General features: G+C 41.3%; 1 protein-coding gene across 3 annotated transcripts in view; it reads left to right on the forward strand.

Moving 5' to 3' along the window:
* The window catches only part of tmem65 (transmembrane protein 65), an 87,190-nt gene that overhangs the window by 28,556 nt on the left and 40,507 nt on the right, over window positions 1-18,127 (forward strand). For 2 of the 3 annotated variants that reach the window (XM_073052992.1, XM_073052998.1), the window contains 2 exons: window positions 10,142-10,186; window positions 17,342-17,409. In XM_073052992.1, the coding sequence (XP_072909093.1) occupies window positions 10,142-10,186; window positions 17,342-17,409 (113 nt within the window). Of the gene's footprint in view, window positions 1-5,681; window positions 5,796-10,141; window positions 10,187-17,341; window positions 17,410-18,127 lie in introns of all 3 variants that reach the window. The other variant, XM_073052987.1, reaches the window with a different exon arrangement.

The raw sequence follows: 18,127 nt of genomic DNA on the forward strand, positions 1-18,127 counted from the left end.
AGAGTGACCATAATATGGTGGAATTCTTCATTAAGATGGAGAGTGACATAGTTAATTCAGAAACAAAGGTTCTGAACTTAAAGAAGGGTAACTTTGAAGGTATGAGACGTGAATTAGCTAAGATAGATTGGCAAATGATACTTAAAGGGTTGATGGTGGACATGCAATGGCAAGCATTTAAAGATCGCATGGATGAACTACAACAATTGTTCATCCCAGTTTGGCAAAAGAATAAACCAGGGAAGGTAGTGCACCTGTGGCTGACAAAGGAAATTAGGGATAGTATCAAGTCCAAAGAAGAAACATATAAATTAGCAAAAAAAAGTGGCACACCTGAGGACTGGGAGAAATTCAAAGACCAGCAGAGGAGGACAAAGGGCTTAATTAGGAAAGGGAAAAAAAGATTATGAGAGAAAGCTGGCAGGGAACATAAAAACTGACTGTAAAAGCTTTTATAGATACGTGAAAAGAAAAAGATTGGTCAAGACAAATGTAGGTCCTTTACAGTCAGAAACAGGTGAATTGATCATAGGGAACAAAGACATGGCAGACCAATTGAATAACTACTTTGGTTCTGTCTTCACTAAGGAGGACATAAATAATCTTCCGGAAATAGTAAGGGACCGAGGGTCTAGTGAGATGGAGGAACTGAGGGAAATACATTTTAGGTGGGAAGTGGTGATAGGTAAATTGAAGGGAATAAAGGCACATAAATCCCCAGGGCCAGATAGTCTGCATCCCAGAGTGCTTAAGGAAGTAGCCCAAGAAATAGTGGATGCATTAGTGATAATTTTTCAAAACTCCTTAGATTCTGGATTAGTTCCTGAGGATTGGAGGGTGGCTAATGTAACCCCACTTTTTAAAAAAGGAGGGAGAGTGAAACCAGGGAATTATAGACCGGTTAGTCTGACATCAGTGGTGGGGAAAATGCTAGAGTTGGTTATCAAAGATGTGATAACAGCACATTTAGAAAGAGGTGAAATCGTCAGACAAAGTCAGCATGGATTTGTGAAAGGAAAATCACGTCTGACGAATCTTATAGAATTTTTTGAAGATGTAACTAGTAGAGTGGATAGGGGAGAGCCAGTTGATGTGGTATATTTAGATTTTCAAAAGGCTTTTGACAAGGCCCCACACAGGAGATTAGTGTGCAAACTTAGAGCACACGGTATTGGGGATATGGTATTGATGTGGATAGAGAATTGGATGGCAGACAGGAAGCAAAGAGTGGGAGTAAACGGGACCTTTTCAGAATGGCAGGCAGTGCCTAGTGGGGTACCGCAAGGCTCAGTGCTGGGACCCCAGTTGTTTACAATATATATTAATGATTTAGACGAGGGAATTAAATGCAGCATCTCCAAGTTTGCGGATGACACGAAGCTGGGCGGCGGTGTTAGCTGTGAGGAGGATGCTAAGAGGATGCAGGGTGACTTGGATAGGTTAGGTGAGTGGGCAAATTCATGGCAGATGCAATTTAATGTGGATAAATGTGAGGTTATCCACTTTGGTTGCAAGAACAGGAAAACAGATTATTATCTGAACGGTGGCCGATTAGGAAAAGGGGAGATGCAATGAGACCTGGGTGTCATTGTACACCAGTCATTGAAGGTGGGCATGCAGGTACAGAAGGCGGTGAAAAAGTTAAATGGTATGTTGGCATTCCTAGCAAAAGGATTTGAGTACAGGAGCAGGGAGGTTTTACCGCAGTTGTTCAAGGCCTTGGTGAGACCGCACCCAGAATGTTGTGTGCAGTTTTGGTCCCCTAATCTGAGGAAAGACATTCTTGCTGTAGAGGGAGTACAAAGAAGGTTCACCAGATTGATTCCTGGGATGGCAGGACTTTCATATGAAGAAAGACTGGATCGACTAGGCTTATACTCACTGGAATTTAGAAGATTGAGGGGGGATCTTATTGAAACGTATAGAATTCTAAAGGGATTGGACAGGCTAGATGCAGGAGGATTGTTTCCGATGTTGGGGAAGTCCAGAATGAGGGGTCACAGTTTTTGATAAAGGGGAAGCCTTTTAGGACCGAGATGAGGAAAAACTTCTTCACACAGAGAGTGGTGAATCTGTGGAATTCTCTGCCACAGGAAACAGTTGAGGCCGGTTCATTGGCTATATTTAAGAGGAAGTTAGATATGGCCCTTGTGGTTAAAGGGATCGGGGGTATGGAGAGAAAGCAGGTACAGGGTTCTGAGTTGGATGATCAGCCATGATCATACTGAATGGTGGTGCAGGCTCGAAGGGCCGAATGGCCTACTCCTGCACCTATTTTCTATGTTTTTATGAAGGGATAAAGGCATCAACCATGATTCAATGGTGAACCAGACTTGATGGGCCAAATGGCCTAATTCTGCTCCTATGTCTTATGGTCTCATGGTGTTAATTACAGAACCTCAATTTCAGCTCTCATTTCTTCAGATATTTTTTAATGAGTTTCTTTCTTGTCCATATCCATTACATATGAGGTGGTATTTTGATCGGTATAATGAAAATATGTTAATTTTGCAACCATACTTCACTTGTTCTCCATTTGCCCTCTATCTGATTTGGTTTATTTTATAATTCTTTTTGTATTTCAAAATGGGTCATTTAATTTGCATATTTTTCATTTTTTCCCTCTACAGAAATGCTAATTCTTTTCCTGTTGAAATGCCTTTGACCTGTTAACATATTCCCTCAGGAGTTCTATATTTCTAGCACTTTGTTATTTTTCCACTTCGTTTTTATATTATACATTATATATCCCATTTAAGACTGTTATTAAGTTTGTTTACCTTAAACATTTTCTCAGCACAGTCACGACACATTTCACTGTATGCTTCAATGTTCTAATGTAGATGAGACAAAAGAAACTAATCTTCCAACTCTCCAACATTAAAGCTGCTCTGCCTCTTGAGCACTATACTGTTTTTTCTAGCTTCTCCACATTTTAAATTAACATCAGACTGTTAATAATTTTGTGTGTTTGTAATTTTTGCAGCACTTTCTCTGGACCATTACTGTGCATTTCAGATAATTGGAATCAGAATCGGCTTTATTAGCATTGAAATTTGTTGTTTTGAGGTAGGAGTACAGAGCAATACATCAAATATGCTATAAATGGCAATAAGAAATGTATATAAAAAATTAAGTAGTTCAAAAAGTGACCAAAAATAGTGAGGTAGTGTTAATGGGTTTATTGTCCATTTAGAAATCTGATGGTGGAGGGGAAAAAGCTGTTGCTAAAATGTTGAGTGTAGCTCTTGCCTGAAGGCAGTACTGAGAAGGGGACATGCCTGCGTGTTGGGGGTCCGTAATGATGGATGCCACCGTTTGAGTTATCACCTTTTGGGGATGTCACTGTATGCTTCGATGTGCATGTGACAAATAAAGCAAAACTTCTTTTCTTCACTATTCAAAAAGCTGCTTTCTCCTGAGCATCAAACTTTACCTCCACACTTTTTAAGCTTCTCTGCATTGAACAGATTTTGAATTTGTCTCTCTGTAACCCATGTGTCCAACAAAGTTTGTTTCTTTTACACTGTTACATTGTCCTTTTTTAAAAAAAAATCTGTTCTATTCTTTTTTCAAATAGGGTTTCCATAGATGCTGTCTGACATGCTGAGTTCCTCCAGCATTTTATGTTAGTTGGTCAAGAAACCATTAAATCTGTTCATAAATTCAATGCAGAAATTTTTTGAGGTATATTCATTCAAAAACGTGCACACGTTATGTTTACGAGTGTTACATAGATTAACTCATTACTCTAAATTACCACTTTTGGCTTTCGACAGTAATTCATCAAATGTTTCTCAACCTACAACCTTCCATTGTCTCATATCTACAGAAGAATGTAACTTGGTCCATCAAAGTCCAAAATAAATTTATTATCAAAGTACATATATCTCATCATATGTGATCCATTTTCTTGCAGGCATTCATGGTACAACAAAGAAATACAATACATTCAATGAAAACTTGCACACAAAGACTGACAAACAACCAATTTGCAAAACAAGACAAACCATGCAAATAAAAACTGTAAATAAATAGTATTGAGTACATGAGTTTTCGAGTTCTTGAAAGTAAATCCATAGGTTGTGGAACCAGTTCAAAGCTGAGGCAAGTGAGGTTACCCATGCTGGTTCAGGAGCCTGATGGTTGGAGGGTCATAACTGTTTCTGAACCTGGTGATATGGAACCTACAGCTCCTGTATCTCCTTCCCAATGGCAGCAGCAATCCCATACTCCTACTTATTCCCACAAGACTATAAGACATAGGAGCAGAATTAGTCCATTCAACCCATCGGCTCTGCTCCACCATTTCAACATGGCAGATTTATTATCCCTCTCAACTCCATTCTCCTGCCGATCCCTGTAACCTCCACAGATTCTCATCCTCCTCATCTCTATTCTAAAGGGACATCCTTCTATTTTGAGGCTTTGCCCTTTGGTTCCAGACTCACTTACTATAGGAAACACCCTCTCTATCTAGGCCTTCCGATATTTGATAGGTTTCAATGAGATCTCCCCTCATTCTTCTAAACTCCAGCGAGTACAGGCCCAGAGCCATAAATGCCCCTCATACGTTAACCCTTTCATTCCCGGAATCATTCTTGTGACCCTCCTGTGGAACCTATCTAACGCCAACCCACTGCCCTATTCTCTCTACACCCATGATTGATTGGCTAGGCGCAGCTCAAATGCCATCTATAAATTTACTGATGACACAACTGTTGTTGGCAGAATTTCAGATGGTACTGAGGAGGCGTACAGCAGTGGGATAGATCAGCTGGTTGGGTGGTGTTGCGGCAGCAACCTTGCAGTCCATGTCAGTAAGACCAAGGAATTGATTGTGGATTTTAGGAAGAGAAGTCAAGGGAACAACATCGAGGGATCAGCATTGGAAAGGGTGACCAGTTTCAGTTCCTGGGGGGCAACATCTTTGAGGATCTACAGCATATTGATGTAATTACAAAGAAGGCATAACTGCGGCTATATTTCATTAGGAGTTTGAAGTGAATTGGTATGTCATCAAAGACATTTGTAGATTTTGACAGATGTACCATGGGGAGCATTCTAACTGGTTACATCAGCATCTGGTATGGAGGGGCCATTGTGCAGCATTGTAAAAAGCTGCAGGAAGTTGTGAATTCTGTTAGCTCCATCTTGTGCACTAGCCTCCCCAGCATTGAGGACACCTTCAAAAGATGATGCCTCAAAAAGGTGGCATCCACCATTAAGGACCCCCACTACCCAGGAAATCCCTCATTGGTACCATCATGGAGTTACAGGAAGCTGAAGACACACACTCAACGTTTCAGGAATAACTTCTCTGCCATCAGATTTCTGAAGGGACAATGAACCCATGGGCCTCAGTATTTTTCACGCTCTTTTTGCGCTAGTTATTTAATTTAATTTTCTTTTTATTTATATATATATATAGTAATTTAGTTATTGTTACGTATTGCAATGTACTGCTGTTGTAAAACAACAAATTTCCCAACGTATGCCAGTGATATTAAACCTGATTCTGATGTCCCTGACCTCTTGCATCAAAAAAGCTGAGAGAATAATCAGGGTCTCTCTTCAATCCATTAGAGATATTTATTAGGGGTGCTGCATATGCAGGGTCCTTAGCAGTGTCAATGATCCCTCCCATCCACCCAGCAATCTCTTTGATCCCCTACCATCAGGCAGGGGGTACCGTAGCGTTAGAGCAAGAGCTGTTAGGATGGCAAACAGCTTCTTCATCCACGCTGTAAGAGTAGTGAATGTCCTGCCACCACCTGGTCTCGTCATGTCTGAAGGTCAGTAGTGTTATACTGTTTACTTTTTAACTTGTATGATATTTGCACCTTATTGTTGATGTATGTGTGTGGTGTGTTGGTTACTGTGTTGTGCACCCTGGTCCGGAGGAACGTTGTCTCATTTGGCAGTATATATATGTATAGTTGAACGACAATAAACTTGAACATGAATGCAAACATCACATTTGTCTTCCTTACCCTCAGGTTAACCTTTATGGAATCCTGTGCAAGGGCTCTCAAGCTGCTTTGCACCTCTGAATTTTGTATTTTTTCCTGTTTAGAAAATAGTCTACATCTTTACTTCTTCACTAGTCTACTCTATATTCCATCTTCCACTTCTTTGCCTATTCTCCCAGTCTGTCTATATCCTCCTGTAGAATCCGTTTCCTCAACACTGCTTGTCCTCCTCCACCTATCTTCATACAGTCCACAAACTGGGCCAAATATCCATCAATTCCATCATCCAAAAATCATTGACATATAACATGAAAAGAGGTGGTCCCAACAAAGACCCCTATGGAATACTGCTAGTCACAGGCAGCCAACTAGAAAAAGCTCCCTTTATTCCCACTCTTTGCCTCCTGCCAGTCAGCCAGTCTTCTATCCATGCTGGTATCTTTCCTACAATTCCATGGGCCCGTATCTTGTTATACAGTCTCATGTGCGGCACCTTGTCAAAGGCCTTCTGAAAATCCAAGTAGACAACGTCCACTGACTCTTCGTTGTCTATCCTGTTTGTTATTTCCACAAACAGATTTGTCAGGTAAAATTTCCCCTTAAGGAAACCTTGCTTGTCTATTTTATCATGAGCCTCCAAATACCCTGAAACTTTATCCTTAGAAATCGATTCCAACATTTTCCCAATCACTGGTCTGGCTAACTGGCCTTTAACTTCCATTATCTGCCTCCCCTATTCCTTTATTCTCTCTTGTGCTCATCAACCTCATTCTAATACTCCTATCCCAATCTAGTTCAAGTTTACTTGTCATTCAACTGTACATGAATACCCATGAATATACCTTATATGTAATTTAGGGTAATTAGCTAGTCTATTCAGCACCCAGTTTCAGTTGCTGCATGTCACGTTCCTTGGCATATTTTTGCTTTAACATATATTTTAAAAGTTCTGCATTGAACTTATGAGTTGAAGTGGTTCTTCAGCAACACACACACAATGCTGGAGGAACTCAGTAGGTCAGGCAGCATCTATGGAGAGGAACAAACAATCAACGTTTTAAGTCCAGATCTTTCATCAATTCACCGGTTCCTCTACACTTTTGTTTGTGTTGCTGTACATTTCTATATATTGCAGGGAGTGTGTCTGAAATTTTTCTATGAGTAAACTTCGGGTGATGTCTCCCACCTACCCAACCCTCATTTGCTTTCACCCACCACGTTAGCTTGTACTCCTTCCTCTCTTCTGACCTTTTTCTGACTTCTTCCCCCTTCTCTTGTGTTTTTGAAATTGTTCTTACTTTCATTGCTCTTCCTGTATCACTGCCAACATCCCAGACAGCCAATTCTTGTTGTGTGTAACCTTTTAATTTAAACTGCAGTCAATTTCAGATGCTGTTGTAGCAATTAATGTTCTGATATTGAAACAATAGAGCGAATATTGAAATTGGAATTTCTGCTATTGAGATTGATCTTTTAGCCACATGCCCAGTGGTATTTGTCTCTAACGCTGGCCATAAAAACAAACTATTTTAAAATTTTCCCCTACAGGTGTTAACTTCCTTTTTTCATTTTTGCCTCTGAATACAAAGATTTGCCTTTAATCAGTATCAGAATTCCCTCATCGTTATTTACTCTTTATGCACAATTTATTTCATATCAATACTTCAACCTCACACTTTATTTTATATATTTCTTTAATCTTTAGAATATCTAAATGTTGTTTGCTGTTGTATGTCTGACAGTCAAACACCAGAAAATTCATAACACATTTAAATGCGTATGGTGAGTAAAGTTGATCCTTTAGTACCTTTCTCTTGAGTACAGTGTTTGGTTATTCTGGTTACATTACATTCCCTTTGTAACACAAAATGCCACTCTTTAGACCTGTACATTGCTTGTTAATGCAAATGTTGAGCAATTTTTGGCCCTTATCTAAGAAAAGATATACTGGATTTGGAGAGATCCAGAGGAGATTAATGAGTGTTGAAAGTGTCAACATTTGAGGAGTGTTTGGCGGCTCTGGGACTGTACTCACGAGTTTAGAAGAATTGTGTGGGGGTAGTTTCATTGAAACATATTGAATGGCCTAAATCGAGTGGATGTGGAGAGGATGTTTATTGTAGTGGAATCGAGTGGATGTGGAGAGGATGTTTATTGTAGTGGAATCGAGTGGATGTGGAGAGGATGTTTATTGTAGTGGAATCGAGTGGATGTGGAGAGGATGTTTATTGTAGTGGAATCGAGTGGATGTGGAGAGGGTGTTTATTGTAGTGGAATCAAGTGGATGTGGAGAGGATGTTTATTGTAGTGGAATCGAGTGGATGTGGAGAGGATGTTTATTGTAGTGGAATCGAGTGGATGTGGAGAGGATGTTTATTGTAGTGGAATCGAGTGGATGTGGAGAGGATGTTTATTGTAGTGGAATCGAGTGGATGTGGAGAGGGTGTTTATTGTAGTGGAATCAAGTGGATGTGGAGAGGATGTTTATTGTAGTGGAATCGAGTGGATGTGGAGAGGATGTTTATTGTAGTGGAATCGAGTGGATGTGGAGAGGATGTTTATTGTAGTGGAATCGAGTGGATGTGGAGAGGATGTTTATTGTAGTGGAATCGAGTGGATGTGGAGAGGGTGTTTATTGTAGTGGAATCAAGTGGATGTGGAGAGGATGTTTATTGTAGTGGAATCGAGTGGATGTGGAGAGGATGTTTATTGTAGTGGAATCGAGTGGATGTGGAGAGGATGTTTATTGTAGTGGAATCGAGTGGATGTGGAGAGGATGTTTATTGTAGTGGAATCGAGTGGATGTGGAGAGGGTGTTTATTACAGTGGAATCGAGTGGATGTGGAGAGGATGTTTATTGTAGTGGAATCGAGTGGATGTGGAGAGGGTGTTTATTACAGTGGAATCGAGTGGATGTGGAGAGGATGTTTATTGTAGTGGAATCGAGTGGATGTGGAGAGGATGTTTATTATGGAATCGAGTGGATGTGGAAAGGATGTTTATTGTAGTGGAATCGAGTGGATGTGGAGAGGATGTTTATTACAGTGGAATCGAGTGGATGTGGAGAGGATGTTTATTACAGTGGAGGAATCGAAGACCAGAAAGAACAGCCTCAGAATACAGGTGCATCCATTTAGAACAGAGATGCAGGGAAATTACTTTCATCAGAGGGTGGTAATTCTGTGGAACTTGTTACCAAGAGCCCTGTAGAGGCCAAGTCATTGGGTGTATTTAAGGCAGAGATTGATAGGTTCTTGATTAGCCAGGGGATCAAAGGGTATGGGGAGAAGGCAGGGGAGTGGGGATGACTGGAAGAATTGGATCAGCCCATGATTGAATGAATGGCAGTGCAGACTCGATAAGCCAAATGTCTTACTTCTGCTCCTATATCTTGTGTTTTAATTTATTTGGTCAGAGAGCAGTGCATCTGTAGAATTCATTGCCACAGATGGCTGTGGAGGCCAAGTCATTCCTTATATTTAAAGTTGAGGCTGATAGATTTTTGATTAGTCAGGGTGTCAAAGATTATAGGGAGGAGGAGAATGCAGTTGAAGGGATAATAAATCAGCCATGATGGAATAGCAGAGCAGACTCGATGGGCTGAATGGCCTAATTCTGTTCTTCTGTCTTGTGTTCTTACGGTGTAATCAAGATGATGAAGTAAGAAGCTGGAAGGTGATAGGTGGAAAAGGTAAAGGAAATGTTAGGAAAAGAGAATGGACCATAGGAACAGGGGAAGGAGGAGGGGAACCAGAGGGAGGTGATGTGTAGGTGAGAAAAAAGGGGTAAGAGGGGAATCAGAATGGGGAATAGAAGAAGAGGGAGGTGGAGGAGGGGGAAATTACTGGAAGTTAGAGAAATTGATGTTCATGCCATCAGGTTGGAGACTATCCAGGCAGAATGAGATGTTGCTCCTCCAATCTGAGAGTAGCCTTGTCGTGGCAGCTGAGGAAGACGTGGACCAACATGTTGGAATGGGAAGAGGAATTAAAATGTGTGACCACTGGCTGATCCTGCCTGTGGCGGACAAAATGAAGATGCTTGACAAAGCGGCCCCCAAAACTACTTAGGATCTCAATGATGTAGAAGAGGAGCACTGGATTTAATGGTAATAGTTTTTTTTTCAGGAAAATTATACAGTTGTAAGCATTTCCTCTTTCTCTTTGCAGGAGAAATGCAAGTTAGCCCTCCATCATCAGCACAGCAGAGATACGGTAATGTAATTGTTTTATAAGCATGTCTTTTTAAAAGTTTAGTGGTTACCGTATGCTTGCAAGTTATTAATACTGAATGATAGATAGATACTTTATTCATCCCCATGGGGAAATTCAACTTTTTTTCCAATGTCCCATACACTTGTTGTAGCAAAACTAATTACATACAATACTTAACTCAGTAAAAAATATGATATGCATCTAAATCACTATCTCAAAAAGCATTAATAATAGCTTTTAAAAAGCTCTTAATTCCTGGCGGTTGAATTGTAAAGCCTAATGGCATTGGGGAGTATTGACCTCTTCATCCTGTCTGAGGAGCATTGCATCGATAGTAACCTGTCGCTGAAACTGCTTCTCTGTCTCTGGATGGTGCTATGTAGAGGATGTTCAGAGTTTTCCATAATTGACCGTAGCCTACTCAGCGCCCTTCGCTCAGCTACCGATGTTATACTCTCCAGTACTTTGCCCACGACAGAGCCCGCCTTCCTTACCAGCTTATTAAGACGTGAGGCGTCCCTCTTCTTAATGCTTCCTCCCCAACACGCCACCACAAAGAAGAGGGCGCTCTCCACAACTGACCTATAGAACATCTTCAGCATCTCACTACAGACATTGAATGACGCCAACCTTCTAAGGAAGTACAGTCGACTCTGTGCCTTCCTGCACAAGGCATCTGTGTTGGCAGTCCAGTCTAGCTTCTCGTCTAACTGTACTCCCAGATACTTGTAGGTCTTAACCTGCTCCACACATTCTCCATTAATGATCACTGGCTCCATATGAGGCCTAGATCTCCTAAAGTCCACCATCATCTCCTTGGTCTTGGTGATATTGAGACGCAGGTAGTTTGAGTTGCACCATATCACAAAGTCCTGTATCAGTTTCCTATACTCCTCCTCCTGTCCATTCCTGACACACCCCACTATGGCCGTGTCATCAGCGAACTTCTGCACATGGCAGGACTCCGAGTTATATTGGAAGTCTGATGTGTACAGGGTGAACAGGACCGGAGAGAGCACGGTCCCCTGCGGCGCTCCTGTGCTGCTGACCACTGTGTCAGACCTACAGTCTCCCAACCGCACATACTGAGGTCTATCTGTCAAGTAGTCCACTATCCAATCCACCATGTGAGAGTCTACTCCCATCTCCGTTAGTTTGTGCCTTAAGATCTTGGGCTGGATGGTGTTAAAGGCACTAGAGAAGTCCAGGAATGTAATCCTCACAGCACCACTGACCCCATCTAGGTGAGAGAGGGATTTGTGCAGCAAATACGTGATAGCATCCTCCACTCCCACCTTCTCCTTATACGCAAACTGAAGAGGATCCCGGGCGTGCCTGGTTTGTGGCCTCAGATTCTGTATTATCAGCCGCTCCATGGTCTTCATCACGTGCGACGTCAAGGCAACAGGTCTGAAGTCATTCAACTCCTTTGGTTGTGGTTTCTTCGGTACCGGGACAATACAGGATGTTTTCCACTGTCTGGGTACTCTTCTCTGCTCCAGGCTCATGTTGAAGATGCGCTGTAGTGGTTCTCCCAGCTCAGTCGCACAGGCCCTCAGTAATCGTGGGGAAACTCCATCCGGTCCCGCCGCCTTGCTGGTACAGATCTTCCTCAGTTGACCTTCCACCTGTGCAGCCGTAAACCTGGGCGTGGGCCAGGTCTCCTGTGAGTGGCTATTTTCCTGTGAGGGAAGTAAGCCTGGTGTGGAGTTCTGCGGTGAGGATGAGATTGTGCTGTCGAACCTATTGAAGAAGTTGTTCAGCTGGTTCGCTTTCTCCACATCTCCACTTATGTTTGTCCCCCGCTTTGCACCGCATCTGGTGATGATCTTCATCCCATCCCACACCTCCTTCATGCTTTTTTTCTGCAGCTTTTGTTCTAGCTTCCTCCTATACTGCTCCTTTGCCCCCCTTATCTGTACTCTGAGTTCCTTCTGAACTCTTTTAAGCTCCAACCGATCACCATCTTTAAAGGCCCTCTTCTTCTGGTTTAGGAGGCCTTTGATGTGACTAGTGATCCAGGGCTTATTATTGGGATAGCAGCGAACAGTTCTAACAGGGACAACGGCATCCACACAAAAGTTAATATAGTCCGTTGTGCATTCAGTGCACAATGAACCATGCTCAACAGGGCAATGGGTACAAATTTTGAGACCAGAAGACTATAACTTATAGGAGTATATTAGGTCATTCAGCTCATTGAGTGTGCTATGTCATTCCATCATGGCTGATTTATTACCCCTTTCAATCCCATTAGTCATAATCAAAGAACGCTACAGCACACAAACAGGCACTTCAGGCCATCTAGTCCATTCTGAACCATTAATCTACCTAATCTCATTGACCTGCACCTAGACCATATCCCTCCTTGTACCTATCCTAATAGCTCAAATGAATTTGAATTAGAAACATAGAAAACCTACAGCGCAATACAGGCGCTTTGGCCCACAAAGCTCAGCTGAACATGTCCTAACCTTAGAACTACCTAGGCTTACCCATAGCCCTCTATTTGTCTAAGCTCCGTGTACCTATCTAGGAATCTTTTAAAAGACTCTATCATTTCCACCTCCACCACCACCGCCAGCAGACCATTCCACACACTCACCACTCTCTGCGTGTTTGAAAAAACCTTGCCCCTGACATCTCCTCTATACCTACTTCCAAGCACCTTAAATCTATGCCCTCTTGTGCTAGCCATTTCAGCACTGGGGGAAAAAGTCCCTGACTATACATGCGATCAAGTGGGGTCTGACCAGGGTCCTACATAGCTGCAACATTACCTCTCGGCTCTTGAACACAATCCCACCCTTGATGAAGGCCAATGCATCGTATGCCTTCTTAACCACAGAGTCAACCTGCGCAGCAGCTTTGAGTGTCCTATAGACTCGGACCCCAAGATCCCTCTGATCCTCCACACTGCCAAGAGTCTTACCATTAATACTATATTCTGCCATCATATTTGTCCTACCAAAATGAACAACCTCATACTTATCTGGGGTGAACTACATCTGCCACTTCTCAGCCCAGTTTTGAATCCTATCAATGTCCCGCTGTAACCTCTGACAGCCCTCCACACTATCCACAACACCCCCAATCACAAAGGGAAGGGTCTCTGAGGCACACCACTGGTCATCGACCTCTATGCAGAATATGACCCGTCTACAACCACTCTTTGCCTTCTGTGGGCAAGCCAGTTCTGGATCCACAAAGCAATGTCCCCTTGGATCCCATGCCTCCTTACTTTCTCAATAAACCTTGCATGAGGTACCTTATCAAATGCCTTGCTGAAATCCATATACACTACATCTACTGCTCTACCATCATCAATGTGTTTAGTCACATCCTCAAAAAATTCAATCAGGCTCATAAGGCATGAACTGCCTTTGACAAAGCCATGCTGACTACTACTAATCATATTATAATTTGAATTGATTGACTTTGTTACTTACATCCTTCATATACATGAGGAATAAAAATCTTTGTTACATCTCTGTCTACCTGAAAGCCTTTCTCAACCATTTAGGGATCAAACAGATGATTGTGTATGCACTCAGATTTTGGCCAGCTCAGGGAAGGGCAACCAAGGGAGGAAGCACATGAAATCAGAGAGAATGTGCAAACTCCACAGAGAGAGATCCCAAGGTCAGGATTGAACCTGGCTCCTAGGAGCTGTGAGGCACTGGTGGTACTAACTGCACCAATTTGCCAGTAATGTTCATGGCTTGTGAACAAATAATAACAGAAGATCCATCTGAGTGATAATACAGGACATTTTTGCAACACTTTTCACTTTTGCCTAAAATTTCCATTTTCAGCGGAGAAAAAAAGCAGGATTTTCTTTCTGCACCTTCATTCTCTTCCATCAGAATCGATGAAGCAGGGTCACTTCACTGCATTGGTGGGAAGGGGAGGAACTATTGGCCAGCTGGGAAGGATAATCATGGATTATCGCTCTGCTTCCCAAATTACCCCTGAATTTGGTGGCTTGCTAGATAATTCTGAACAGCAGTTAAACTTCTGTGACACTGGTAAGTCCAATGTTACACTAGAGCCCAGGTGGGGATAGCAAAGATCTTCCTTCAAGAACATTAGAAGACGTTTTATGATAACATGGTTGTCCAATGATTCAAAATTTATTCCTGTTAAATTTTTGATAAGCAACAGGATGAAAGTTTATGGGAACTGAAGGTTGAGGTCGTTCAGCCATGTTCATTTGATAAGCTAGAGCAAGCTCCTGGGGCCATGTGACCTTTCTGTTCCGTGCTCAGGTGGATTCCTAAGAAGACCAGCAAGTTTCCAATGTAGGAAGAACGTTTTGTCCATTCAATCCCAAACCCTGCACCAGTACTTTGACTCGCCTTTCAAAGCAATTATTGTTTGTGGCTACTGCAGTCATGAGGGATCAGTTTGTCTCCGTCATTAGTTGGGATGCCATGGCTCATTGTACAGAATAAAAGAAAACTGGAAGGAAAGGACTAGATCAAAATGCAATGGAATTGCAGAATCACAGAAGCTCCTGGACATCAAAGGAGCCCATTCAGACTATTGTGCCCGTACTGATCAACAAAGAAGAAATCTACATTCCTACACTTGTTATAAAGCCCTCCGGATTACGGTTCTTGCACTACACATCCAAGTCTTAAGGTGATGAGAGTTTCTGCCTCCATCACATTTTCAGCAAGGGGTGGACTACTGACCTATGAGGGGCCTCATTGGCAATAATATGACCATTGTCATCAACCATTGTCCTTTTCTCCTTGAATTTGAGTATATTTTAGTTCCAATCTGCCACTCTCCCTTGAATCTTGGTTTTCAGTTTATGGACAGGATGTGACAAGAACAATAATTTGAGAAAGACTTGAACTTACCAGTATCACAGTTTATCAATAAGTGTCCATTTTCTCCAAAGAGACCTTGATCCAGAGTCCATCAAAAACTACAGTCCATAACCCAACACTTCGATATCTCAGACAGGATCTCTCTCAACAATGAAGGAGAAAGAGAGAGAGTGGGCGCTCCCTCTTCCAATATAACAATCTTCTGTGTTGCTTCTCCAAGCCACCCAAAATAGGAACCAACAATCAATCTGTTTCTCTCTGTCTCTCGAATAAATCAGTCTGAAAGCCTGGTGGAAGAAGCTGTCCCAGATACTGTTGGTCCTGGCTTTTATGCTGTGGTACGATTTCCCAGATGGTACCAGCTGCAATGAATTGTGGTTGGGGTGACTCAGGTCCCTAAAGATACCTCAGGCCCTGTAAATGTACTGAATAGTGGGAAGTTCACATCTACAGATGCGCCTGGCTGTCCACAACACTCTCAGCAGAGTCCTGCGATTGAGGGAGGAACGGTTACTATACCAGGCAGTGAAGATGCTCTCAATTGTGTCCCTGTAGAAAGTCCTTAGGATTTGGGGGTCCATGCCAAACTTCCACAACCGTCTGAGGTAAAAGAGATGCTGTTGTGCCTTTTTCACCACACAGCTGGGGTGTACAGACCACGTGAGGTCTTCGGTGATGTGGATGCTGAGGAACTTAAAACTGTTCACCCTCTCAACCCCAGATCCATTGATGTCAATAGGGGTTAGCCTGTCTCCATTCCTCTTGTAGGCCACATCCAGCTCCTTTGTTTTTGTGACATTGAGGGAGAGGTTGTTTTCTTGACACCACTCTGTCAGGAGTGTTGAAATCAAACCTGTATCCACTGCTTCCACTGGCAGCTTGTTCCACACTCCCCACCCACAGAGTGAAAGGGTGCCCCTTAAACATTTCAACTTTTTCCCTTAACTCATGACCTCTGGTTTACTCTCACCCAATGGAAAAGGCCGGTTTGCATTTATCCTATCTATGCCACTCATAATTTTATATACCGCTATCAGATCTCCCTTCGATCTTCTACGTTCTAGGAAATGAAATTCTAATCTATTCAACCTTTCCCTATAACTCAGGTCCTCAAGTCACGGCAACATCCTTGTAAATTTTCTCTGCACTCTTTCAATCTTATTTACATCTTTCCTGTATGTAGGTGACCAAAACTGCACACTAGACTCCAAATTAGATCTCACCAACTTCTTATACAACTTCAACATAACATCTAATCTCTTGTACCTTTATGCTTTGAATTATGAAGGCCAATGTGCCAGAAGCTTTCTTTACGACCCCATCTACCTGTGATGCCACATTTAGGGAATTTTGTATCTGTATTCCCAGATCCCTCTGTTCTACTGCGCTCCTCAGTGCCCTACCGCACACTCATCTACCCTGGTTGGTCCTCCAAAAATTCAGCACTTGTCTGCATTAACTTTCATCAGCCCATTCTTCCAGCCCGTCCAAATCCCACCTCAAGTTTTGATTGTCTTCCCACACCCCAAATCTTGGTATCATCTGCAATTATACTAATCCAGTTAACCACATTATCATCAAAAGCGCTGATGTAGATGACAAACAGTAAAGGACCCAGCACCGATCCTTGCAATATTCCACTAGTCACAGACCTCCAGCCAGAGAGGCAATTATTGCCAACACATGCTCACGTTTTGGTGGTGAACTTAATAGCATCATGCTATTAAATATAAATGTATCTCCCATCTGGCAAATAGTTGCCAAACCAGAGTTTTGCAATTAAAAAGAGATTTTGAGATGAGCAAAGGTAAATTTCCTCTGATGACAAGTGGCACCAGCTACCCTTGTATTTCTGTGTTGCGGGGAATCAGATTGTGACTTGATCAGATCTCCATTGCGGAAGTACCAAAGTAAACATGAAAGCAGGGAAAGTTAAGAATACAAAATTATAAAGCAATGACAATTGTAAAAAAAAAGCAAATATATTTATACATTTATTTACAATATTAGAATACTCAATTTTTTAGAATGTAAAATTCTAAAGCAATGAAAATTATAAGGAAGCAAATATACTTAAATATTTATTTACAATATTGGAGTACTTTCTCTTTCATATTCGGTAATTCAGAAGCTAAATTGAATGTTAAACCAGTGTTGAAAAGATTAAGATCTTGAAAGTTACTTGAGTTCCTACTGATTTTTTTTTGTGTGTGCAACATAGTTGTAATGAGTGACCAGGATTAGCTGTAATATCATATTATTTTGACACATTATTTAGGGAAAAAACCTTTTATACAATTCTGTTTTAATCTTGCAGTGTTTCTTCACAGTGCAATTCCTTTTATTGGGTTTGGCTTCCTGGATAATGCAATAATGATTGTTGCTGTAAGTATTTTTACTTTGCATTTTTGATTTTTTTAATTGAATTATCTGACTGGTAAGACCACGAGGCACTAAGGAGTATTGCGCTGTTTACGAGTCGGATGAAAGCTTGCCTATAAATGATAGTGTCAGTGCAGAACCATCAGCTCAAGTAAGTGTCCCACCATGTACATACTTTGTGATTAAGAGGTTTTCTCTCTTTTAATCTTTTTATTAGTATTAAAAATATTATGAACAAAATACAATTAAAATATTAATAATGGATTACAAACATATGAACTCCCATTACACATGAAGGAATACATAAACAATGAATACAGTATAAGTAAGCTTTCCCAAACATAAACCATATAGTGTATATATGAACAAGGTAAGTCTAGATATTCCATAATATATAATACAAAAAAAAGAGAAAAAAAATATAAATCTATATATGAAAGTTAACTAATCTACTAATCTAATATCTAAGAAAAAAAACAAAAAAGGAAGAAAAAACTAAAAAAAAAGAAAAAAAAAAGGGCTGTTCATAATATCTCACAAGCATACATAAACATCAATGTCGTCAACTCCGATCCTCTCAACATACATACGATTAAAGCTGAAAAAACCAATAAGCCTGGCACAGGGCCATTACATCATATGAAAATATTGAATAAATGGTCTCCATATCTTTTCAAATTTAATAGAAGTATCAAATACAGCACTTCTAATTTTTTCTAAA

The sequence above is a fragment of the Hemitrygon akajei genome, chromosome 1 (genome assembly GCF_048418815.1).
Source record: "Hemitrygon akajei chromosome 1, sHemAka1.3, whole genome shotgun sequence".
NCBI lineage: Eukaryota > Metazoa > Chordata > Chondrichthyes > Myliobatiformes > Dasyatidae > Hemitrygon > Hemitrygon akajei.